Raw genomic sequence first — 25,716 nt, forward strand, 5'->3', positions numbered from 1 at the left:
CGCTGTGGGTTTCCTATACGGATAACCAAAAAGCAAAGATACACTTTTAAAATACATGAAACTGATTATGTTTAATATTCAGAATTCCCTGCAGGCTGTACACAACATAATCAAATTTCATACACCAAAAAATCCCATGCGCGATGTCCTTCAACGCTGGTGGATTTCTATCTTCACTTATAAATCATCTTTGATCAGACTAAAGACCGTTAACCCAAACGACTGTTTGACAATATAATTACATAAATACAGTCACTACACAGTTTAGATTAATGAGAAATGTTATGCTCAGAAACAGATCCCCCAACACTGTTTTATATTGCAGTAGAAAGCGATTAAAAAGAATCGTCTACAGTTCTAGTCAGGCATGTTTTAAGGCAACTAAGTCATTGGCAGCCTGTTTCAAGGAAAGGACACAAGAGGGCGCTGTTTGTAAAAAAACAAAACAAAAAACAGGATATATCATTTCTTATTTTTTTGCCAGAGTATCTACAGATGTGAGAACACTTAGATGTGTTTATATTAATATTACTAACCAAGAAAAGCTAATCATGTGTACTATTATGTATAACTGAGAAATACAAAGTCATGTACACTAGCAGAGCCAAAGGGTAATATCTGAAAATAAATCACACAGGTAACATTCTGAATGACAACATTTTATTGGGTTTAATTTATGCAAGACCATATAGATCTATCCCCTTAATCTCATACTTAGTTTGTACATGTTTAACATTGCATAAGATCATATAGAATAGTGATCTATGTAGTGATATGAGAACCTTATTCATCGATGTAATTGCTAGATTGAGGAAAAATGACACATTCATTCCCTCTGATTACAAGTGTGATCATCTCCAATCATGCATTACAGTGGTCTGTGGAATATGACTTGAATGCAAAACAAACTGGGCACTTATAAGTATTAGGCTACAGATTTGATAAGTTTGTCCATCACATGGAATGATTATCTATGCCAAATGCTGAACCAGACAACCTGTTCGTGAAGGGCAATATAAGGTAATGTAGCTGTTAAACACCTCAAATGAAGTTACATCTTAACCAATCAAACCAAAACACAAAAACACTTTAAATCTCATCGCATAAAATAAAAAAGTCTCAAAAGACCCACTTAACCTTTGCTCAGAGCTTAAAAAGGTGAGAATCTCTAACATCCGAGAGGGTGGAAAGCAAGATTGTCTGCAACGCTCCAGCATAGGATGTTCAGAAGTGTATGGAGTCGTCTGTGTGGATATCAGCTCGAGTGGAGTACTAGTTTCCGTTGGTGCAGCCTCACAAGTCAGACAAATGTGTGTGAGGGAGTGCAAGACAGTACATAATTGGAAGGCTTCAGAATACTATAGCAAATGTAAACATAGCCTAGCTCTGGCAGGAAATCCAGTCTACTTTGATTAAAACTCTTTGCAGATGTCAAACGTTGCACTTTAAAAGCCCTTGTGTGTGTTTGTGTGTATATCTATATCAAAAACATGCATCCATACTTGTTTCCCCGACAATATAAAAATTGTTTTAGTCAAGTGTATACGTCTACATGTGAGTAAATGGAGGTTTGTGTGTAGTTAACAAGTCTATATGTACAAAGTGTGCCAGCGTTAAGAAAAGTCTACTCGTCCCTGACACATAGATCAATGTGTTCGATACACATAAGACATTGGATTTTGGTCATTGGGGGGGGGGGGGGGGGGGAAGGCAACACTAAATGATTATTTGTGAATGAAATATCCAACCTATCAAAAACCACACATCAAACCTGAAAACAACTTTCTATAAAAAAAAGTGTTCTAAAATGCAGTATTTACATTTACAACATTACAGGCTTGTAAGCAATGTGCACAGTGTTGGTTTTTGACACTGTAGTGCTTGTAATGCTGTGTATGAAATCTACACATTTCAAAATGCTTAGAAGAATCTATCACAATGCAGGAAAAATACAGGAGTCTTTTTTTTCTTAAATGTAACAGTCAACTTCATAGCCAGCCAAGTATAGCTTTGTTATTGGTTATCAAAACATGATCCAGGCATGTTATCAGTGAAAGACACCTTGCTCAGAGATCTCCTGTACAAACAATGCAAAGTCGACATTGTCACGGTTTTCTCATTTTTCTTAAAGATCCAGTATAAACAACTTCCGTTCCAAGTTGTGTTTTCTATACAGTGTACAAAACGTGCAGTTCTTCCTTTAAAGAGTTAAATATTAATATTGAATTTGGATTATTTACATCTAAACAAAAATCCTCTGGATATGAACAGAAAAATCAAAGTCCTTCACCACTGCCTCCGAGCAGTTCCTGTCCCCCCCCACCACCACCACTAACACTTCCCCGTGAATGATAAACTTGTGTTCCCTCAAACATATAAAATAAACCAGTTAGGGAAACATTAAAGTGTGTGTGTGTGGTGGGGGGGGGGGGACCACCACACTTGTCTTGGTTTTTCCTGACAAATAATATTGTAAAACAGAACTCACATTTTAAACACGTCTGACTATTTTGGCAGTTAACTTTGACTTATGAACATGAGGAGTAAAGAAAGATGTCTGGAAGTTTTATCTTTAGATTTATAGAGCAATATTACCTCTTCTAAAAGTCCACATTTGCAGAGGCTGCAGAAATCTTACTCTGAAAGAATATGTTTGTGTTAAATGTATATCCAATACTTATCCTTATAACACAGGCAGGTAAACTTCCTGAACACGTAATTATTTACTCCCACAGCACACTGGCCTTATCTGTGGGTCATATTGTTACTAAGATTGCAAGATAGAGTGCATGGTGACACACACAGCTTCACACATTTACTTTTCCAGAAATAAAATAACAATGAAGAAGCACTTTGCATCAGATATTCTGCTGTATCGCTAAAAGAACCTTATTAAGTCTATGTTGAAACGGGACTTTCATACGTTTTCTTTACAGGTCACTTGCAATTGATGAATAACCTAATGCCCCTTAACCTACGGTATGTAATCACTGACGTGTGTGTTCAGCTTTGATAGTAAATCAATGTCGAAATCAAAGTGAAATGCTTCAAATGCATCTGGAAAGGTGTGTGTTGTACAGCTGAGATCCTCATGATCACAAATCTCAGTTTAACTGTTTGAGAAAGTATTGGTTTTCTATGGGGTGAATTTGACATTTGATAGCTTAACTCTTTCACATGCGCTAGATAAATGCACAATTCCCTTCTTAACATCTGTGAACAATGATTTTGATACTCTGTAGATATAAAGACCGTACTGATCCCTTAGCAGACCCTTGAGTAGGAGGATATAAGAATTAACTCAATTGATGACCCTGAGAGAATCATTGGCCTTATATGATGACGGCCACGTTTTTATAGCATAAAACATTTGAAGATAGCAATACTTTACTCTCAATTAGGAAAAAAAAAACCTTGCCGCTAATTCAAAAAAAAGAAGGTCCAGTTTAAATGTACAGGCACAAATTGTCAGTAAACAGACTTATTTACATCAAGAGATAAAAACTCAAATGGAGGGAAAACACAAAATAAATGCACGATCCCCGTCTCCAAAATCTCCATCTTGCCAAACGTTCTTCCACAGAGATGATATGTGAGCATCATAACACCTGGAGCTCATAATACTGAGTCCTCTTCACATCCGGGAACCCCGCTCCTGAAGGATCTGCAAAGACCAAAGAAGGGTAAATTTAACCAAAACATATTACACTACATGCTCTAGAACTCTTTTAGTAACTGAATCCGTACGGACCCGTGTGCACTCAGCGTTATGAGGCTCTTTTTATACCTGCTACTGCATTCTCTCCCAGACAGACATTTAATCTGGGTGCTTGTTGAAGCAAACATGCTCTATAGGTCGCAGAGAAAAGGGAAATGCTCGCACAGGTGAGGAAAATAATAAGTTATTATAAAAAAACAATTGTTTGACAGCCCCATCTTTGGTTGGTTGGACAAAACTATTTGATTTAACTTAATTATAACTTCTTAAAAAGAAAATACTCCTTGATCCTTTAACTGGCATTATTTGTCTTTTAAATAATGTCTTATATTTGTATTATCTATATGGTATTTGTGGCTGCATCTATTATGGTTGCTATGAGTGTTTCTTGCTTGTCACCTTAAAACTTAAAGCAATACAATCCTGTAAAGATGCATCTCGGTACAGTGCTCGAGATAAAACATAGTTCTCCTCATTATGACTCTTTTTTATTTAGAAAAAAGGACAGATTTAAAAAACAGAACCAGTGCTGTTCAAGCATCAACACTACTACGATTTCTAACAATGAAATGGACAAAGGCAGCGTAGTAACCCCCCCCCCCCCTCCTCTCAAATGAGGGACAATGAGTCAAACCGCGGCAGCTGATGATTCAGCATGGCCTCCATTAACCGGGGCTGTGAGCGTGGCAATAACTACATGGGTCTTATTTACACGACTGAAACAAACGGAGCTCTTCCCATCGGGTTTCAAAAGGAGAGCAAAGAAAGTGTTCAACCAGCCTCAGCAGGAGCCATCTGGCTTTTGATCTGAAGAAGACTCTGAAGGCAAAAGAGGAGTTTTTCCATCCTCACTTTGCTGTGGTTTAAGCATATTATCATCTTTGACATGTTGTAAGAAATGCAACCTGCATCAAAGAGGCTCAGGGTAAGAAGAGAGGGACAAATTAAGCAGGTGTGGTGGAGTGACTTTGAGCAGATGAGCGCTCTTCAGTGAGTCATAAATGTTCAAACCTAAATAAGAGCCATTCGTTTCTTAATCCGTGACTTAGTCCTCGCTCATGAGAAACATGCAGACACCACAGACGAAAACAGGAAAGACAAGACGTGAAGTAATAGATCATGCAAATTGTATATAAAGACAACAGGAAGGATTGTTGTTCAGAGGGCCACATTTATCCTTTACGATTCCAAACTCAAATAAGATGCAAATGTGTCTAAGAGCAACTGACTGCACATGCTGCCCTTTGTTTCAAATTAAGTCACATTCAATGTCACAGAAAAAGGAGAGATCTTTTCAGATTTAGAATTTTGCCGAGGACATATTCAAATGATTCATACTCCAGGACCTACTTTGGATTTGATGCTCTACTCTCCCTCTACATTAGTTTGAAAGATGCTCTGGTAGCGTTTCATCTCCCTGTTAAATAAACAGCAGCATGACTACACTTTTTAACGGTGTGTGCCCTAAAGGCGTGAGGGCCCCCGCAGGGACAAGCTGATGGGAGTTTGAATTCCTCGGGGCAGTGAATGCCTCCCGCTTCGCTCCCAAAGCACCTTGAGAAAATGACAGACCTTCCCAGTAGAAAGACCTGTCCTCTCTTACCGCCAGAGCACGGCCGACATGAAAACGCTTAATGCCGGAGAACATTGCTCAGCTAAAACCAAGAAAAATGAGTGTCGCTTGCTTAAATGTAAACGTTTTAACGTCTTCTCTCATCACTTGTGGTTTGTACCGGAAGGCTGTTTTTTTTTTAACTGGACTGAATATTCACAATGTTCTCCTTCATAGAGCGTTCTCATCAATAAACTAGAGGTGCTCCGAGTCCCCTGGTGGCATGTTCGTAAAAGCAATGCATTTAAAACATTCAGCACAGGCCATCATTCACACATGTTTGCTGTGGATGGGTTTTCAAACTGGCCTCTCTCATACACACACACACACACTTACCTTGGCCTTCTCACTGGGCTCACTGTTTGTCCCGTATGATTGATTGTGCAGCTCCTTGGAGACTACGCACAGGAACTCGGACTGGTCTTCGTTTCCGTAGTTGTAAGAGGAGCCTATGCTGACCAGCTAGAGAGACACGAGAGCAGAGGGGAAGAATTAGCCTCAGAATGATAAAGCTGCTTACTCATGGGGGGAAAAAAGTTACGAGACGTTCCAGGAATGATAGACAATCAATCAAGGGGTACAGGTTCATGCAACTCCAATTCAAGGCTCCTCAAATGGTTATTTTGGAGCTCAAATCAGTTCATACAGACTCATTTGAGGGCGGTAGCTTTAAGGATTGTTTTTAGAATTAATTATCTTGCAGTCGTCTCAATTAGGTTCACCGCATTTGATGGGATACAGTGGGGACGCCACATAAAAGGACCCTAGTGGGATTTAAACCCGGGATGACATGGTGGCACAATTAGATGGTACACTAAGACCACAACGCCAACCCTCTTAATGGTTTAAATGAATAAACCGGACGATAGAATTTAGAGGCTCAAGAGTTTAAGAGGGGATAGAAGTGTGTGAGTTTTAAAGGTACTACGCTAACAAAACGGCAGGACCTGCAGAAATGCCAGCATAGAAATCCGAAACAAAACAATCATGGGCAAACAGGAAATAAAAAAAACTTTACAGAGAGTAACACAATTGAAAAAAAAACAAATGTCACAAAAGACCCCACAGGAAGAAGGAAGAGAGCCAGCTGATAGTTATTGAATACAAGTGCAAGGGCCCGAACACAGGGAGCAGACATGCTTTGTCTGGAGATGAACAGGGAAAAGTGACCGTGACATGAGCGGACCAGGCTTGATTATAACAAAAAGTTGGACCATGCAAAGTATAAGAAATATCCGTAAACTACAAAGAAAGGAGCAGACTACCACGTTGCATGATCCCATCACTAAATGTCTGTTTTCAGTGATTTGAATGTTAGTAGGTCAAAGAACATGTGCTTCATATTTCCTCCATCGCCTTAACTGCCATGTGAATAACAATCAATTCAATCAGTAAAAGGTCTGGTAACCCTTTAGCTGCATGTCTTACCAGCAAGAACAACTAAATTAAAGCATCTGTGAAGCTGCTTTACAGGTGTGTTTTGCATTGAGCAAAAAGAAATTTGTGATGATGAAATGTCTACACATGGCCTCCTCAAATACAATAAGCGTAGTCATTTCTGGTTTTCCTGTTCCAAGTCATGTCGGTTGGAAGAAGAGACACAAAGGGACACAAAAGGATCATTTAAAAAGGGAGGACATCGCTAAGATGAACAAACCGCATGCACACCTTTAAAAACAACAGAAAATGAATGGTGTTCCTGAATGTCAAGTGTGTGTACACTGCAGGCTGCATGTATACATCTGTGCCCGGGTGTGCATGTTCAGACATGCAGCTCCTCATTAGCCACTGCTGCAGACTTGTTGTTAAGCAATCTCTCTCACATTAGGAATCAACGCAGACCAAATAATCTCAACTACCTACCATGGATTCCACTTGTCACGCTGCTTAAGACTCAACGAGCACCAAATCCTAAGGCTTTGTGGGTAAAATACACTTCAACAAATTGTGTATATTAATGAAGTCTTAACGCAGCAGTGGGTCTTTAAATCTCATCTCCCCAAAAGACTTTCCTGTGCTGATGACTAAGCTTTAAGCTTTGCATAAGGAGTGTTTCTAGGAGTTTCCATCTGACCTTTGTAAGGAGATTAGAGGGATTTCAGCTCTAATAGGGGATCCAGTGATCCCTTGTCTCAGGGAGATTCATTCACACATCACACAACACCCAGACGTGTGGACTCGAATTAGAAATATTAGCTCCGGCTCAACAGAAACATTTAAACTGGGTCTGTTCACTCATAATGTTTGAATCGGTTTACAAGAAGATAGGGAGGAGTTCACCACTAAACGACCAGCACTATATTACAGCACAGCACCAAACACAGCCAAGTGGCTAAATCAAAGCAGAACACGGAGAGCTGTGGGAAGGCTTAACAACTGTGAATGCAGTATGAAAAAAAGCACAATAAAACAGAATCACACACGAGAAGAGAAGCAGGTGTCATGTTCTCTTAGCTTCACTGGTGAGCAAGCAGTACAAATGAACACAAAAAAAAGACCAACAGCTTTTTGTCTACTTGGGACAAACATGGCCAACGGGGTGTGTATGGACAACATGGGGACCATGCAGTGACCAGCCCATGGACAGAAATTTGTTAGACACACCTCTCCGCTGTTGTTTGGCAAAGCAGACTCCTCTCCCTTCACCTCCCTTGACACAATCAGCAGATACTCTGACTGGTGGGCCCGCCCGTAACCTATACTGACAAGCTGCAACAACCAATCAGAGCACAAAAAAGGGATGCCCGGATCACGTATGCGGACATTGAAAAAAGATGTGAGTAGCCATTTCCAATATTAAGGACTGGACTTGTCTGGGTCAATGTGAGCATAGCGAGAGGGGGGGGGGGTGAAGCAACATGAAAGGAGGATTGCTGCTGTCGACCCTGCAGGAGAAGGTTTACCTGTTCGAACTTCCAGCCGTCGGACATGGTGGACACCATCTGTGTCAGCTCCTCCTCCTGGCACTGCAGCACCCGGTACACATGCTTCACTGGAACCTGAGAGGAGGAACCCCGGAAGAGAGGAAAGGGAGGGAAAGGGAGAGACAACAGAGAATTAACGGGACAGGAGTGACACATTGATGGAGAAATCAGTTTGAATAAGAACCGTGTGTACCTGTGAAGTTTTACAGTCGCGTTCCCTGATCTTGTCCTTGAGGAGCTTTATTAATGATGTGATGTTGTAGAACTCGGCTTCTTCTAGCACGCCTGAAACACAGAAAAACAAACATTCAGGCTTTAGGAAATAGGCATATTAATTCTGGTACGGCTAGAAAAGTTGATCTGCTTTAGAGATTTTGATGCGATTGCAATGTGCTGTAATCTAATGTCCTTTGACCAATCACATTATTGTATTGCATTCTGTTAAGACTGAGATGTGACAGACATGTAGGCAGTTCGGACTGATAGATTTATTTCCTACAGAAATATCACAATACCTTTTTCTGTTATCTATTAGGCCAATCGCAATAAGTCATTTTGGTGGGAAGATCTAGAAATATTGAAACAAATGGACTTCTTCAAATAGTCCCAGAAATAATGTGCAATAAATTATATATTAAGGCTGTTTTGTGCCACTGAAAGAATGATTATATAAGAGCGTGACGAGCAAGAACTCTGTTTTAAAAGAGTCGTACCAGTATTAAGACATTGGAATGTGAAAAAGTACAAATATATTCTAGAAAAATGAAATATAAAAACACACGACTAAAAGGAAAATGAAAATAGACTCCTGTTAACAAAAAGTGTGCGATATATGCGCGGGGGCCAAATCTATACATCTATATTTTTGTCTGGCATTATTAGAAATAAAACTTGACCCAACCACATGTATGTATCGTTGATAACGTTAGTATCATTATTGACAGGCCTTCAATCAATCAACAGCAATGACCTCGAACATTGGGAACAAGTAGTCAGAAGTGGGTACCCACTGTGGGGACCGCTGTGTTTGGATTTGGAAAACATTTCTTAGAGTTATCTGATATTCCACGGAGACGTTACCTTCCTCTGCCAGGTCCCTGTTGAGCACCAGTTTGCCGTGCCTCAAGTAGTTCAGCACCGGCCCAAAGTATGTCGGGTCTCTGTCTATGAGATAGGCACCAGTTTCATCCTGAAAAGCAGAGAAGAGGAGGGTGAGATTAATGTTATAACGCTGTATTTACTCTCAGGTCTCGTATTCATTTTGTGCAATACAGTAAAGCAAACGAGATTTGTAATCCTTTCATCATACATGTTATTTCCCATTTCCATATTGCCAGTGTTGCTTTAATAAGGAGACAATGAGCAGGCTTAAATCAGATTCGAAACATAATCTGTGGAGGGAAAAAAACAACACATCAGTGAATAAAACTCGAGGGATGAGAATTATGAGGTCAGCTCCTCTGCTGATAATCTCTACAGGGGTTTAAAGCACATGCGTCGCACAGAGGGAAACACGAACGACAGCTTTGGGATATCACTTCAATGTTCCCACAGGCCTTGGGTTTGATCCCAATTTCACCAGAACCACTGGGTATTCCCTCTATTTCTGTAAGTACTGCGATTAGACCGACTGTCTCGTGGGGGGAAGAGGAGGCTAAAACAATTAGAGCAGAACATAAAAAGATTTGAAACAGAAGGCTGAATCCACCGAGGGGAGCGGGAGAAAGCACCTTGGCTTCCAACAATTAGCCTAGTCTCGTCTGTTACGACGCAAACCAACACGTGCAGACCAACTCCAGTTTTATAGCCAAGGTAGTTTAACACGATGCAACATTTGGCGAGTCAAACACGCATGACATTTAGTAAAACACTGCGAGCAAGGAGGACAGGCCTTAAGCAAATTCTGTGCTAATTCTCGATGCTACAGGATGTTTGACTTTGCATCAGTCGAGGGATATGGCTTCAGGAGCAATCTTGGCAAATTTGGTGGTTGGTGCGATATTGTCACTGCAAAGAAGGATGGGCACCTCAGCTAGCTCGTCTTCACAGGCGCAGAGATGGATTCAGCTGCAAACCCATTTATCTTTCCAATAATGACAAAGGGTCCCAGTGCATTTCCTTTTGTAATGCATATGAACCCTCCTGGCTAGTTGACCTCCTTTCCAATGCAGAAATATCCCACTGGAGCTTAATGGAGCTCTATTCTGGTCATATTGCCCCGCGTCAGTTCTTTACATTTCTATAGGGAAGTGCACACGCTTGAGCACAAGCACAGGCGGGCCCTGCATGGAGCAAACAGACCAAACTGAAGATGCAAAACTAACCACATACAGACCACACAGTGCACGGTGGTGGCGTTAGCTTCTACTCTTGGCTTCCATGAGAGTCTCCGGTTTTTATTTTGAGTTCTCGACAAACGTATGTTTATCTTGTGCTTATTGTTTTCGTTTCGGAAGAAATGTGCAATCATGACACTTGCGTCATCAGAGCACAGTTGTTAACGGTTCAAATGTCAGCAATGACTCATATCGCTGTTTATAACTTTGTGTGAAAGGTCGAAATGTCTGTTTCGACACAAGGTCTAATAAGCTGTAGTTTATCTAAAGTGCATCCCCATTGCGATGGCTCTGAGAGGACAGTTTGAGAACCAGTGCGATAACCATCATTGTTTAAGAAACCAGGCAGAAAACATCCCAAATGTTCTTGAAAATTAACAATCCTTAAACATAATTCATTTGCTAAATTTGAGATGCCATTAACATCAGCTTATGAAATATGTGCATTACAGGGGTATTTCAAAAGCCTGAGAGTTAAAGCTGCCACCTCAACAATCCCATGAACACACACGTCTTTTTGGTTTTCATTTATTATCCATTTATTGCGATCTATTAAACTTGGATGGGTATGAATTAAATGTTGATGGGGTCCTGTCACCGTTACCCTGAAAACGTGTTGACATGCGAGAGCAGGAATCACAGGAGTAAATTCATTAATTAAAAGGCATTCAACCGGTTTGGTGTCAGGGTTCCTGGTATTGAGCATGCCGGCTCACTGTCATTTTGGGACACCTGAGCCATCGTAAATAGTATGAGCAACACCCTGCACTCATCCTATTATGACATGTCAAAAATGGCAGTTGAAAAAGGCTGACTGCTTTATACAAATAAAGTATTGTATACCACCTCAAAACACTCCCACTGATCAAACACTCAGAGCTACTGTGTGTGTGTGTGTGTGTGTGTGTACTCGCCTCCTTCTGTAAACATGTTGCTTTCTAACCTGTTGTGACGACGAGCCTGTTCTCGAACGTACGTGCATCTATGACAGGACTGGGGTGAAAGTGACCCAGTTCAGAAACAAATGAGTATATGGGCTCTGATTTGGGGGCACATTTAAAACAAAGGGGACAGTGTCTTTAATTAAAAACAAAAGGCTGTGTCTCTGGGGGCCCAGGCCGGGGAGCACTGGGTAACGGGCAGAGGAGTCAGAGACAGTGTGAGAACAGAATGAAAAGAGCAGGAAAACAAAAAGGGAATTATTAATACATGGAGTGAATTAGAAAGTGTGTCTTTGTGTAACAGTATAAGAGATGACAGTTACAGACACTATATAGTCATGCATGAATTGAGTAAAAACGCTAGATTTACACGGGACAAAGCTTAAACCAAAAACAACAGATGATATCAACAATACCATGACAAATATCAACACCGCCTACAATAACTACCAGAAATAGGTCAGTTCGCTGTAGGTCAGGCGAGCTCAATGGTATTTTGTGGTTTGGCTATGCAAAAATATTTAAAGTGCAAAGCATCCGTACAAACAGAACCAAGAGCAAAGCCTTACGACTGGATTCAAACTGAAGAGCAGTTAGAATTGGTGTAAACAAAGGCCAATTAGAAGGGAAGGCATCACAGTAAAGGGAAGTGGTGCGTATTAACCTTATCATTCTTCTCATACACACAATACATATCCTCCCACAGGAAATACCACGGTGACCCACCCTCCAAGCATGTGATGTCCAATAGGGCTTTCTGCAGACACATTAACAGTGAAAGTAAATCCATAATTCAACAAAATGACAAGTCGCTTCATGTTTGCTTTGGAGTACAACAATGGGTGTGCAGCAAACATTTGCATGGAACAATTCTGCCATTCCAGCCAGGTGTGGGTATATGCACTGCTAAATATCATATAGACCTTTAAAGTAATAGTACAGACGGTTAACATTAGTCACAAAGGGATCAGCGGCAGCAAGGAAGTCATTTCCAATTAGCTCAGACCAGGAATAAAAAGAAAGGGAAGCATTATCAAACGCTGCTCGGACTTCACTGCAGTCGAGTAAAAGCCTGGTGCAGAAACACCGCTTAAAGATGTTTCAGTAGATCTTCTGAGTCACATGACTGTAGCTACTTAGCCAAGTGGAAGTCTGATCCTTGTAGAGTTGGAGCCAGGAGTCCCTCCGGAGTACACACAGTAATGGCATAGTCAAATAGCCTTCATCTTCTAAATAATACACACATCACATCATGGCGATATTATGCAAAACTATCTCATATTCCAAGATAGTTACCACTGCATTTGAATGAGAGTTTAACCTTTCACTAAAGGCGGAGAGGAAAGTCTCGCCTTTCTTTTGATTTTTCCAACTCAATAAAGGCCACACCATCAGCGCGTTTTGCAGAGCAATTTATGACGGAGCAGTGCTGCAGGCAGTAAATGAACGGCTCCTTTTATAAAAGTCCCCTAAAAGCTTTGCTGTCATTACAAGAGGCCGTTAAGTAGCTCCACGGCTTAGCTGGCAAGCCAGAAAAATCACTGCAACCTGGAGCTTTTTCCTGGCATAAGAAGTGGGTAAAGAAAAAAAGAGGATGCAAGTGAAAGGGTTGACTTTGGCGCAGAATAATACAACACAACACCACAAGGCAATGGTCAACTGTAAGGGAGTGGATTATGAGGACTGAGTTGCTTCAGACCAATGAGGCCAATAGTAGTCTGCAGTGTCCTGTTGAGCACTTACTGCAAGAACACAGAGCAGGAGAAGACCGAGAAATCACCGTTAAATATTTACGTTGCCTCCCACAGTGTGCTCAGGCATGACATACAAGCTGGATAGGGCTTTAAATGCGGCCATATTTCTCTCACACATCCTGCAGGGAAGTTCTTTGGGCAGCAAATGGATATAAATACGAAAAGAATAGTGATGCTGAAGGAACACGAGTCCTTTGTGATGGGGTGCTTGAAAAATTGATGCAGCTCTCAAAGCTAGAAGGCTGGGTCTCTGCTTGAGTGTTCCTGAGTGGAGTAGTTTGAGAGCAGGAGTTGGGTGGATGGATGCACTTTGAAAATTCTCAGCTCGTTGATTGGACAATTATCTATGTTGAACACAATACCCGATTATGATCTTGCTGCAGTACTTAGTCACATATGTCACAACAAACCTAGTTTTAATATCGCCATCATGACAAGAATGAGTAGCATGTCTACTGTCTACATACTGAAATACTGAAAAGAATATTTCTAAATGCAAGACTTTGGCTGTTATGGCCGTGCACGTGACAGCACTTCCTCCACTTTCTCCCTGATCTACCCCAATGTGCAAACTCCAGTCAACAACATGAATAATGCAGCTCTCCTCAAGAGCCCTGCGGATGCACGTCAGCCTGCGTGACTGAATACTGGACCACTCATTTCCGCGGCTGGGAAACACAATACTGCATTCGCCAAAAAACAGAGCTCTTCAATGATCTGTTACTCGGCTTTCTATTCTCATGCAGGCTTGCGCGATGCAAAGAAACATGGCCTGCTTAGGTCAGTTGTAGATTAGATAAAATCATGGCAAGGTAAATAGTTTTGAGACACACAAGTAAGTGAGATAATATCTAATAATAACCTCTCTTTTACAGGAAGCTATCTTATTGAGACCGCCTGTAGGAGAGTGCTGCGGTAATGGCTTGAGAGCCTGATACACACATAAGACAAGGGGATTGAGATGGACTGATCCGCTACTCATGGGAGGATAAACTGACAGAAAAGCAAGCTGATTATTGAGAGATTAAGATATTTGCATGAAAATACAAGATGAGCCACGGCTTCAGCTTAGTATAAAAAGGAGGGCAGGGGTGAAGATTAAAATGTGCAAGTAGATAACAATACATAATGGGGAAGTAAAATGAACGATGAAAATTAGAGCACATTACACTATGCATACAGACACTACTACATTGTGTTCGACAGTGCCGGCGGCCTTAAAGCACACACAGTGCTGGTAAAACCGGCAGATGGACAAACAGAGAGAAGTCTGCTTCTGGAGCATTGAGGCCATTCAGGCAGATGAGTGACTTCATCCCCAGCTCTCAGTTGTCAGCAGCACCTCACCCCACTTGGCAATGACGTATGTGCTCATTAGGGGAGCCTCGCCACCAGCACATAGGCTGATTACTGCAGAGCAAACAGAGAAAAGTAACGGACTAACCCCGAGAGAAGGAGGGGGGAGATACACAAATTGATCGAGCAATAAAGTATTATATGTGTAGATCATTTGAGAAGTTAATTATAGCACTTATAGACATTACTATCCCCGGATGAGTCAAAGAATTACAGATATAGTGCAGCGAAACCAATATTCATCTGTATATGGTGTCTTCACACTACCTTTTATATTTAACTTAATTTAACAGGCAAGACTTAATTTAAATAATATCCTAATTTTAAAAGGTTCTTTGGTGTAACAGGACCTTCATAGTGCATATGTTACAGATAGTATACATATTTAAATCTTTTCACTGTCAATATGTTTTTCACATTATGTGCAATGCCTTGTTTATATGCTGCTGAAATGGAGGAAAAAAATCCCAATTTGAGATCGATAAAGTAAATCTAATCTAATATGATGAACTATTGATTTCAAGATTGTTGGCGCTAGTGGATTGCCATATTAAATATGTTTTAATGCAATACTACTGTTGCAGCAGAGCCAGATAACACACTTCAGGTTTAGATTAAATATTATAGTATCTACAGTCATACATAAAATCGAGTTACATTCTATATAGCAAATGTGTAAAAGTAGTTTTTTGTGAATAATGGAGCAGATTTGATTACTGTCGCTATTTGACACCTCGATGAGTGCATTGCAATGCAAACGGCCTCAGACAGGGAAAGTTTGCAACTGCTGGGCGACTTAATATTTTCACAGGGAAAGCTATGTTACGCTATTAAACACTTTAAAACACATTTAGGTAAGTGCAAGACCTAACAAGTTATCCTGTCAAAGAAACAGTGGGTGTATAGAGATAACTGGATACCGCGTGAGATGTGGGACCCCGTTCATTCCAAAGAAAGTTGCTGAGTAGCGCATGAAGCATTGAACGGAGCGACTGTAGATTCAGTAAGTACCCGTATGTGGGCCCATTGAGCATGCGCATTGAAGGTTCCCTTAAGCCCCGCCTCATTTCCTTCACAGTCAAATGAATGGAGAAGGAAAATAACCCTGGATTCAGAATTTAAAGCGAATTATACAACTTTTAACGATATGATTTTGTCTCTTTCCCAATATAAATCAATGGGTAAATTGTATTTTTGAGCCAAATGATGTCACGGATTGACACATATTATAGTACCGACGTTTGGCCACTACTAACATTTGCATCAACGTCTGGTGCAGAAAGATCGAATGTCATGTGGTGACTGTCGGAATCTAGCTAGCATACCGTGCTAATGCTACCTAGCCACAGAAAAAAATTGAGTAAGCATCAAGTACAAAGAAACACTAATTTTTACAAAGTGTGGGGTCTGGTTATGCTAGCTGATACATGCAGTCATCAGCCACCATAACTGCTTAAAAAAATGAAGTGAGCAAAAATTTGAATTATTTGAGTAAAAATTTAAAAAAGTTAGCGCTTTTATAACTACAGTGCTAGCTAGCTTAGCATTTACCTTGTCGGAGTCGAGCTCGGGGTCAGCTTGGCTCAGTCTGTACAGAAAGGATTTGGGATCTCGACACAGCGTCTGTCTCGTTGTTAAAAAATACGTTCCCCCGACGTTCAGCCGAATCCACTTCGATGACCCCATGCCGGCTGAAGTGCTTCTCTCCGCCGGAGAATGGGCCAAACATCTCCGGTGAGCGGAGCTGCTTGTCTCGGAGCTGTTCTCTGCCATCCCTCTCCTCGTCTCCTCCGCCCTCGCCTCGGCTGTGTGCAGCTGACAGGAAATATCTCAGCTGCAGCCACTAAAAACTTGGGAGTCCACGACTCATGCAAAGCAGACTGCCAGCGCCTCAGCCACTCCTACTAACCCACTCAGCAGCACTGACAGCCACTTGTATACATTATCCACAGATAAAAGGTCCTCCTCTTGATACTGACAGCCTGGAAATGTCACATCGTATTAAAATGTCATTTGAGCAGAGGGGGAAGAAGTGCTCAGATCTTGTACTTAAGTACCAGTTACGAATACTCTGTTATAAGTGAAAGTCCTGCGATTATATTTCACATCATAAAACAAAATCTGCGAAATAACTTTTCTTAATTAATGAGTAAAAGCACACGTTTTCACACTGAATTGTAGTGGAGTAGAAGTACAAAGTAGAAAAATCCCCCTCAAAATGTAACTGATGTACAGTACTTAAATTCTACTTTACATCACTGCATTTTCTGTGTCAAACACCTAATTCATATTTTCATCTTCAGTATTTCATCACTGTTAATTATTAAGACTGTAACCTAGAAAGAATGCATTTAACAAGACCAAATAGCTTTACTTTTCTCCCATCGTTTGCAATGAAAGTGTGCATTTAATGCAAGTAATTTTCACAACACAAAAACACTGATGATAATGGGCCGGTACTTTATTTACATGCTGCAAAATGTGAGATGCCATTGCCACTGAATGCTGCAGCTTTCACTGTGTCATGACTGCGGTCGTTAACAGAAGACAGGACACATGGCTTTATTTGTATGCCTAAATCCCTACATGCTTTAATTACTGGACTACCAAGCATTAAGTGGAAAATTCATCATTCAACATCTACTGACCTAGCGCACAAATAATCAGAGAGAGAATGAACAGATTCATTAAATTATCAGAATATGATTAAATCACTGAGCAAATAGAAAATGTATGATATAGTAAGAAAAAAGCTGTAAAATATTATAGTTTACAATAATTATTCACATTCAAAGGCTTTACATCTCAATACATACACAACATGGCCCCTGAACATGACTTCAATCCAAATATGATTCATATATTAGAATTTAAATAACACAGAATGAACTAGAGGCTAAACAATAGCCATCAAATAACCTTATACAAGAATAAAAATACAAAAACTGTATCCTAATATCATTGCATTACTTGCTTCAGATTTTAATAATACATCATCTGTACATCACAGTTCTAGTCAGTTACAAGCCAGGTAGAGTATTCCATACACAATGTAACCGACTGCCATCGACTTGATTCAAACAATTTTTCTAGACTAGAGGTGAACACTTCTCTCGTGCTTCCTCAACTTTATAGACAGATACAGCAATTTCATCGGTTATTTGGATCAGATAGATATCTTTTTACTGACATCCAACCACATCAAGCCCCGGGCCCCAGGGTCCTATTCACCTATACTCCAGTCACACACTGCACACACAGACTCAGCTGAAGGAAGAGGGCCTTTGGAAAGGACCTTAAGGTAATATGTCAACAAATTAAAAGCATTATGATAATACATATTGCTAAAACAATAGCACAAATCAATCGCTTTAATTTCTATTGGGCCAAAAGTCAGAGAATGGAAAAAAAACAGGCCGAATGGAACCAAAACAAAAGGATGGGCCGATGAGGCCGATGAGGCAGTTCTGCCATCTTGTCCAGGGACAACAGCTTTACTGTGATTGCTTCAGAGAATGATAGTATGTGTATGTATCACTGTTGATGAGGGTTTTCTGTTCAGCATGGGGTGGTCAGCACATAAGATTTAGTTTTCAATAGGACGTACTGAAGATGAGCCGACTATCCCACCGAAAAAGAAATTGAAGAATTCACACCACAAAGAAATAGCCAGTGAATGGTACAGAACAGCCAAATCATTCAATAATAATCGCTATGGTTGCCAATGCAGTCAAAAATACCCACCTTTAAACTTGAATAAACTATATCTCCAGTGCCCTGGGAGAGAGAAGCGGACAAGGCTGAGCTACAAAACTGGCCATGCAGGAAAGATAAGCAAGTTATGGTTAGGAAGTACAAGCTAGTGGCATGTTTACCCGCCCCCTGTTAGCAATACATCCTCAGTAACAGCTATGGAAGGCTCACACTTATACAGAGACTGATTCAGACCCATGTCTCCCTGCAGACCGGCACTCTGCTTTGTTACGACGAGACCTTAATTGGACTGCAATAAGCAAGTACCAGGAGACTTAAAAAAAGAACTCAAATACCAAGGGAACATATGGGCTCTGACAAAAATATATATAGGATTTGAGTTTGGTAAACGTGTGAGACTGAATCAGCTTACAGTGTCTGTTACAACTATGGAGTATATGCTCTAGAAGTGGGGCCTTACTACAGCTTGCAAGTACGATGTAGGATTAGGATATGGTTGAATTAAGATATCAGGATAGGCTCTGGTTCACAAAAGCTAGATTCTGTGTTATGGTATCATTGAAGCAGGAAACCAGTCCTTGCATTTGAGATAGTCCTAGCAGTACCCAAGCTTGTGTCACTCTACAGGACAAGCTTGCCCTTCTCTTTCCCCCCCCCTGCAGAATGTACAAAAAGCAGATGTGCATGGTGGCAGTCTTATCATCCATACATGGAAAAATGCAATAGAAGCCTCACAGAGAGCACAAAGAACAAGCAAAGCAACCCTGAATCCAAAGTTGTATTTTTCCCATGGTTCTACTCAGGAAAACAAACAAGGTCTAGATGCCAGCGTCCCTAAGAGTTTGTTTACATTGCGGTGATGAAGGGCACTAAAGAGGGTGTTACTCTGCTCAGTGATTGGCCTCAGAGCTAAAAGAGGAGTGGCCACAAGAGGAACTGTGCTCCTATAGGCCAGGGTTTTGGTGCTTTTGATAGATCTTTCTCCACACTTCCTGGATCTTCTTGCACCATCTGTCAGCATTTCCGCTGGGGTCCATCAAATAGTATGTTCGGTTAGGCTGCAAACATGACAGAAAACAATGTTTAAAAAGTGAAACAACAGGAGAACAACATCTAATCAGTAAGCAAGTATCAACATGCCGCCGGAGGAAAACAAACTGGAAGGACATCAGAAAATACTTGTTTACCGTATGAACAAAGAAGGTTTTGAAGTTCTTGGCCTCGGGGCGTAGCTCTAAGGACCAAGGAATCTCCCCTTTCAGGACCTTGTTTACAGGATCCACGTAGTACAGGTGTGGTCCTTCAGTGAGAAGCAGCTGTCTCCGTCTAGCAAACAGACCCTGCAAAGGAATGTCTCGAAACATTAGTTCACCAACAGAGGGTGCTATGAGGCCAAAAAGACTTTCCTCTGCATAAGGGAATTCCCCCATACTTCCTATATGCTTTCACTTAGAGCAATAACATGGGAAATGACTCCGTTTATGCTGAGCCAATATTAACTAGAAAAAAACCTGTTTATATTTTTAATACAGAACACAGCTACTCTATAATCCATCTGGCAGTTTAAAATGCAACGTAATAAATGTACATCTATACAATACATATATGATTTCTTGGGCAATGAATTCACACCCACCTTTCGTTTATCTACTGGGCCCATCTTCAGGATCAGGTTATTCTCCACAAACTGGTGCCTGTGTGATGAAGCAACAGTGAACTACTTTCATTTAAACACCCCTTATCCTCACTAAATGAAGATTATAATCCAAATTAGCTCAGCATTGTAATACACATGTTGGAGGACGTTTACCAGGGGTTTCCAGTGGTCTGTTTGTCCAGCAATAGCTGTTTCTCTTCTTCAGTGAACTGCAGGTCCAGCTCAAAAGAGTTATTGTCCAGGTCGTGGATGTACTGCTCAATGTTGCTGCTGGACCTCTGAGGGGGCATGGATTCATGTGGCGACAGGGAGTGTGATGAGCTGGACTGGGCCACTTGCATGTTGCTGAACTGGCTCAGGAGATCATCGTACTGCGATGTGAAATGAGAAAGTATTATGATTTTTGTCTTTTGCTCATCATCGATCTCACAACAAAACAAATCACACCCACATTTCCAGTGAATGAGCACAACAATGGACATGAAAAAGGGTGGAACCAGGATCATAATAAAAGACTTTACGTTTCCATAGCAGTCCTCATCATCCTCAGACATGGCTGGCAGGTAGGGGGTGAGTTTGGGGGGAGTCTGTAGGTGTAGGTCACTCCAGGAGATGATGTCAAAGAAGGGGTGCCGCCGCAAAGGGTCATACCCTCCCATCTCTTCACACCCAATCCGCTTGGAAGGGTCAAGTGACTGAGGAAAAAACAGATGCAACATGTGTTTCCGTTCACTAGAAAAGCACTGCCCAGTAAATAACCAACCCCAGCTGACAACCATATGTACAAAATTAATATCACCGCAGATATAAGTTACATTTAATTTGATTAGACAGATATGAATCATGGTTCTTGATGACCTACCAAAAGCTGTTTGACGAGGTCCTTGGCTTTGGGGAAGAATTTCTCTGGGAATTCATACTCCAGCTTTATTATTTTCTGGAATATTAGGTACTCGTTTCTACAAGGAAAGAAACATGAGAAGAAAAGAACAGAAAAAAAAGAGAGTGTTAAGAAAATGTTTTTGCTTAATACTGGGGCAAGGCTATTGTTGCTCATAGCATTTTGAATAAGGTTAAACAGTAAACTTCAATGGTTAAGAGCAAAACAACACAGCCAGCCCTTTATTTAAGAATGACCTTATTACAATTTAACTTACCCAGCTCTGAACGGTGGTAAACCAGCCACCAGCTGATAGATAATACATCCCAACGCCCAGAGGTCAGAGCTAAAAAGAGAAAACAGATAGAGGAAGAAAGTTAAAAATGAGATGCAATCATTATTAGGCGAAAATGAAAACTGAACAATGACGAGCAGGTTTGTCAAACTCATACCTCTTGCAAGCGGATTTCTCTGTTAGCAGCTCTGGAGACACGTACTGTGCTGTTCCGACAAAGGAGTTTGCTCTCGCTGCAAAATAATGCAATAATGGTTAAAAAGGGCCTTCTTAACTTCCTTAAGCCCACAGAATCTACAATGCTACTATCATGTCACAAATACAGATATTTGTTACGCTCAGAAGTCAAATCAAGATTGTTGTTATACCTTGTTTACTGTCTGATGATAACTGTTTTGCCGTGCCAAAATCTGTTATCTGGATGTGCATGTCTTCACTCAGAAGAATATTCTCTGGTTTCAGATCTCTGAAATTAGACAAACCAGTTGTGAATGATTGGGGGAAAAGCCTTTACATTGTTTGAAAATCGTACAAAAACATTAAGAAATCCTCACCTGTGTATTATCCCCTTATTGTGTAAGTATTCTAGAGCACAAACTATTTCAGCTGAGTAGAATCTAGTACAGGTCTCATCAAAAGAACCAATTTTGCGAATGTATTTCAGGAGCTCTCCATTCTTGGCGTAGCTGAGACCAAAATCTAATAAAAGCTAGTTAAGGAACCATGTTATTACTAGAAATGAAATGTTGAAAACAACCATGAAAGATTTTTCAGACACAAAATCAATTAACAACTGTTAAATTGTTAGTATGCCACAAAACTTGGCTAATGTGTTGAAAGGATACACAACTTCTCATCATCTTGAAATGTGAAGTACAGCTTGACGAAGAATGGATGATCTAGATTTGACATCAAATCCCTTTCTCTTTTCACGTACTGGGCTTTGTTCTCCTTCATAATATGGCGTTTCTCTAAAATCTTAACTGGAAGAGAGGAAAGAAAAAGTCATTAAATGATGGTAAAACATAACATGTAGCAAATTTCCCCATCTTGATAATAAAGTGTCATTTACAAAAAGCTGTTGCATTATACTTACTTGCATATTCTTTCGCTGTTACCTGCTCTCTTGCCAGAACAACCTAAGGATAAAAAGAAAAGAAAAAACAAACATTACATGACATGTTTTTTTCTTGTCAGAAAAAATCTTGTAACTCTTAGAGTCTGTTTTGTCAACTCCACTAGAATGAACAGAGGATGACTCATCCAAGGACATTAATCAAAAGGAGCATGTAGCAACATCTACCCAGGTATAATTCAAACCCTAAGAGGAATGCAGGTTACATACCGTAGAGAAGGAGCCCTCTCCCAGTATCTTGCCGAATCTGAAGTCCTCCGGCTTCTTCTTGCGTGGCTGAGGGGCCTGGGCAGCCGGCTGTGTGCGGAGGTCTGAGCCCTGGCTGCTCGCAGACGGTCCTACACCACGAGCCTCTGAGCCCTCCATGCTGGGACAGTGGCTACTGCTTGCGCCCGGGATAGCAAGTGGCGAGCAGGAGTCAGGGTGATTTCTTACCATTGATGGATGCGAGCAGGAACAGATGACAACGCTGGGCTGAATGGGCACAACATCATACTGAAACAGGAGAGGGGGCATTGAGAACATATCAGTTATATCTTGTTCCACATGTTGCTTAAGTACTGCATAATGTCTTAGAAATATGGGCGACCTGGTCAAAAACTCAAAATAAAATAACAAAAATACACCCAAAAACTATTACTGGTAATGCAGGAATAGTCCTTTCTTTGTGACTGCCAATTGGTATACTGGCAGGTTTAGACCCATCACATATAGTAGCCATATCAATGTTGGAAAACATGATTAAATTAAAATATATTAATATTACAAAAACAAAATGAAAACTGCCTTCAATACCACTTTAAGTAAAACATATCTGTTCATGGAAAAGGGCATGTTTTGTTTCCAGCCCATTGAACTTTCATTTTCATGGACATTTTAGGTATTTTCCCTAGGAATTGTGCAAAAACTTAATTTGCATTTGCTTGCTCAAAGTGCGCCATGATTCATTTCTGAAACCTCTTTAAATAGGATGACACAAAAGCGATACAACAACAAAAAAAACTTCATTACCCAGCACAACTGTAGCCTATATACAAAATGTTGCACCTTCTGGTACTGCCGACTGTGTAATGAAAATAATACAATGTCCATCAAAACCAGCAATTGCATTACCTATTCCAGGAGATCACCAGAAGACATAGGGCCTAGAGGATCTGGATAGAGTAAAACCACTTTCCAAAGTTGCCCTTTAAAATGTAGTGCAACTGACACTTGTGAGGGTATAACAACTTAAATATACCCTTTCAAGTGAGACCACTTGAGGGACAAAGTCTGGAGTTGATAAGGACATACAACGACTGTTGGAAAAGCTGCTTCTGAGCCCGGTGGTCCCACCCTCCAGTGTTACAGTGGTATAAACTATGTCAAAGTTACTGCTTTCATGTGAAAGCTGACATGGCAGCTAATGCAAACAAACACTTCTGAGAGCACCAAATGATTGTTAAAGACTCAAAGATAACATACAGTGACAGGCAGAGAACTCAGATCTTGTACTTAGGTAAAAGTAGAACTTGCACTGTGTAGGAATACTCTGTTACAAGTAAACGTCCTGCATTCAAAATGTTACTCAAGTAAAAGTAGAAAAAGTATGGGCATCAAAATATACTGTAACTACCACAATATAAGTAGTCATTATGCAGATTGGCCCATTTCAGAATAATATTTATCACATGTTGGATAGTAAATATTGATGCATTATAGTGTTAAAGGTGCATCTCATTTCAAGTAACTACAGGTATTAAATAAATGTAGTGTGGTACCTCTGAATTGTAGTGAAGTAGAAGTACAAAGTAGCATAAAATGGAAATACTCAAGTAAAGTACAAGTACCTCAAAATTGTAGTTGAGTACAGTACTTGAGCAAATGTACTTAGTTACTTTACACCACTGGCGACAGGTTGTGCTTTCCAACAAACTGTGTGGCGCTTGTACCGATCTTGGTTATTTTTAACTTACTGTAACACTCAGTGCTGAGTGTTGTTCAGCTAACAACTCTTAGTTACTTCTGTTGGCCTAGCTTCTTCTCATTCAAAACCAAGGTGTGGCCATTTAGCTGCCTTATCCGGACTTCACTGTATGGTTGCCAACCGGTCGTATAACTATCTACTGACCCAGTACGATTGGTCAACCATGCAGTGGTCGATATAAAATGTCAGCTACCGTTAACCTAACCCTGAACGTAACAACAGGCCTGTGCGAACTTTCCCTGCTAACTAACGGCTGCTAGCTATCGTTAGCTCCTGCTGCCTTGTCAAATAACGCCGGCCATCACTGACAGCGAGTTATAAACTTAACGCTAACAGTCAATTAGCTAACGTTAGCACGCCAGGTAACACAAGTAACTTCAAAACCTTGTGTCGTTTTCACATGATGTTACGTTGTCAAATTTAGAGTACCATCGTGTGTATATAAATGGGGAAGTTAATGGGTTGACAGTCGAATAAAAAAAACATAACCTTAAAAAGCTAACTATCTCCTAAACTAAAAGGTGGATCGCAGTAAAGCTAAAGTTAGCATGTTAGCAAGCATCGTTCGAAAGCGCGAACATGTTTAGCTAACGTCAGCCAACAGATAACGTTACCGAACCAAGGGGGTTATGGTCACACATCCTATACATCTAACAGCAAGCGCTAATAACCCCGAAACCAACACAGAATCATTCAATAAACCTTTCATAATGGATCAAGCCAGGTGTTAGACAACCTCGATGAACATAGCAAACATTTTGGTGTTGTTAGCCAACATTAGCATGCTAACGTTGCTAGCGAGTCGTAACGTTAAACTAGCAGCGCTCTTCACATGAAGGCCCCACGTAACTATTTGTTGTCAAACACCCCCCACACTGTACATTTTCAGCACCGGCTTCGAACTGTTATTCGTGTTAAAGTTGCAACACTCACCAGCTGACTTGTAGCTCTTGCCATGGGAGTTTTCCACGAGTATTTATTTGGAATAAAATAATTAGAGAAGCTCCAGTAATGGCTGCCTCTGCGCCTTCATTTTCGAGCTGTGACGTCGTTCCACAACAATGTTACCGCAGGACAGCAGAGGAGAGTCCCGCTGTGTCCGCCCCCCTCAACACATTTACAACCTACTGAACTTCATCTTACTCAGAGAAATCCAGTCGTACAGCAGCAGTTTTTGTATATGTAAACATTGCATCCACAATATGTTTGCATGATGCATTGTACTGAGTTATCTACATGTATTTTATAACATTGTAACTCCTCAGAAGAGGTGGGAGAAGTCTTGGACCTTGTACTTAAGTAAAAGTAGAAGTACCAGAGTGTAGGAATACTCTGTTACAAGTACAATTCCTGCATTCAAAATGTTATTATGGTTAGTTATGTTAAGTACCAAAAGTAAAAATACTCATTATGCAGATGAGTACTTGT

At 40.6% G+C, this 25,716-nt stretch overlaps 2 protein-coding genes across 3 annotated transcripts; both read right to left on the reverse strand.

Moving 5' to 3' along the window:
- Positions 1–638: 638 nt before the first annotated feature.
- On the reverse strand, positions 639–16,556 carry kctd5b (potassium channel tetramerization domain containing 5b). Of its 2 annotated transcripts, XM_063893180.1 has the most exons (7): positions 16,193–16,556; positions 9,335–9,443; positions 8,448–8,539; positions 8,234–8,329; positions 7,935–8,039; positions 5,667–5,792; positions 639–3,664 (listed from the first exon to the last, which is right to left on the reverse strand). In XM_063893180.1, the coding sequence occupies exons 1-7, from the start codon at positions 16,412–16,414 to the stop codon at positions 3,635–3,637; spliced, it is 780 nt and encodes a 259-aa protein (XP_063749250.1). In that variant the 5' UTR covers positions 16,415–16,556; the 3' UTR covers positions 639–3,634. The 2 variants fall into 2 exon arrangements, with proteins under 2 accessions (XP_063749250.1, XP_063749249.1); XM_063893179.1 differs by lacking the exon at positions 7,935–8,039 and having other exon boundaries at positions 16,193–16,548.
- A 525-nt stretch (positions 16,557–17,081) lies between these two features.
- On the reverse strand, positions 17,082–25,377 carry pdpk1b (3-phosphoinositide dependent protein kinase 1b). Its single transcript, XM_063893196.1, has 14 exons — positions 25,222–25,377; positions 22,533–22,817; positions 22,284–22,326; positions 22,033–22,170; positions 21,742–21,886; positions 21,556–21,653; positions 21,345–21,420; positions 21,170–21,238; positions 20,875–20,971; positions 20,534–20,707; positions 20,166–20,383; positions 19,992–20,049; positions 19,543–19,695; positions 17,082–19,413 (listed from the first exon to the last, which is right to left on the reverse strand). The coding sequence occupies exons 1-14, from the start codon at positions 25,243–25,245 to the stop codon at positions 19,300–19,302; spliced, it is 1,692 nt and encodes a 563-aa protein (XP_063749266.1). The 5' UTR covers positions 25,246–25,377; the 3' UTR covers positions 17,082–19,299.
- Positions 25,378–25,716: the final 339 nt, after the last annotated feature.

This window comes from Eleginops maclovinus, chromosome 10 (assembly GCF_036324505.1).
Source record: "Eleginops maclovinus isolate JMC-PN-2008 ecotype Puerto Natales chromosome 10, JC_Emac_rtc_rv5, whole genome shotgun sequence".
Classification (NCBI taxonomy): domain Eukaryota; kingdom Metazoa; phylum Chordata; class Actinopteri; order Perciformes; family Eleginopidae; genus Eleginops; species Eleginops maclovinus.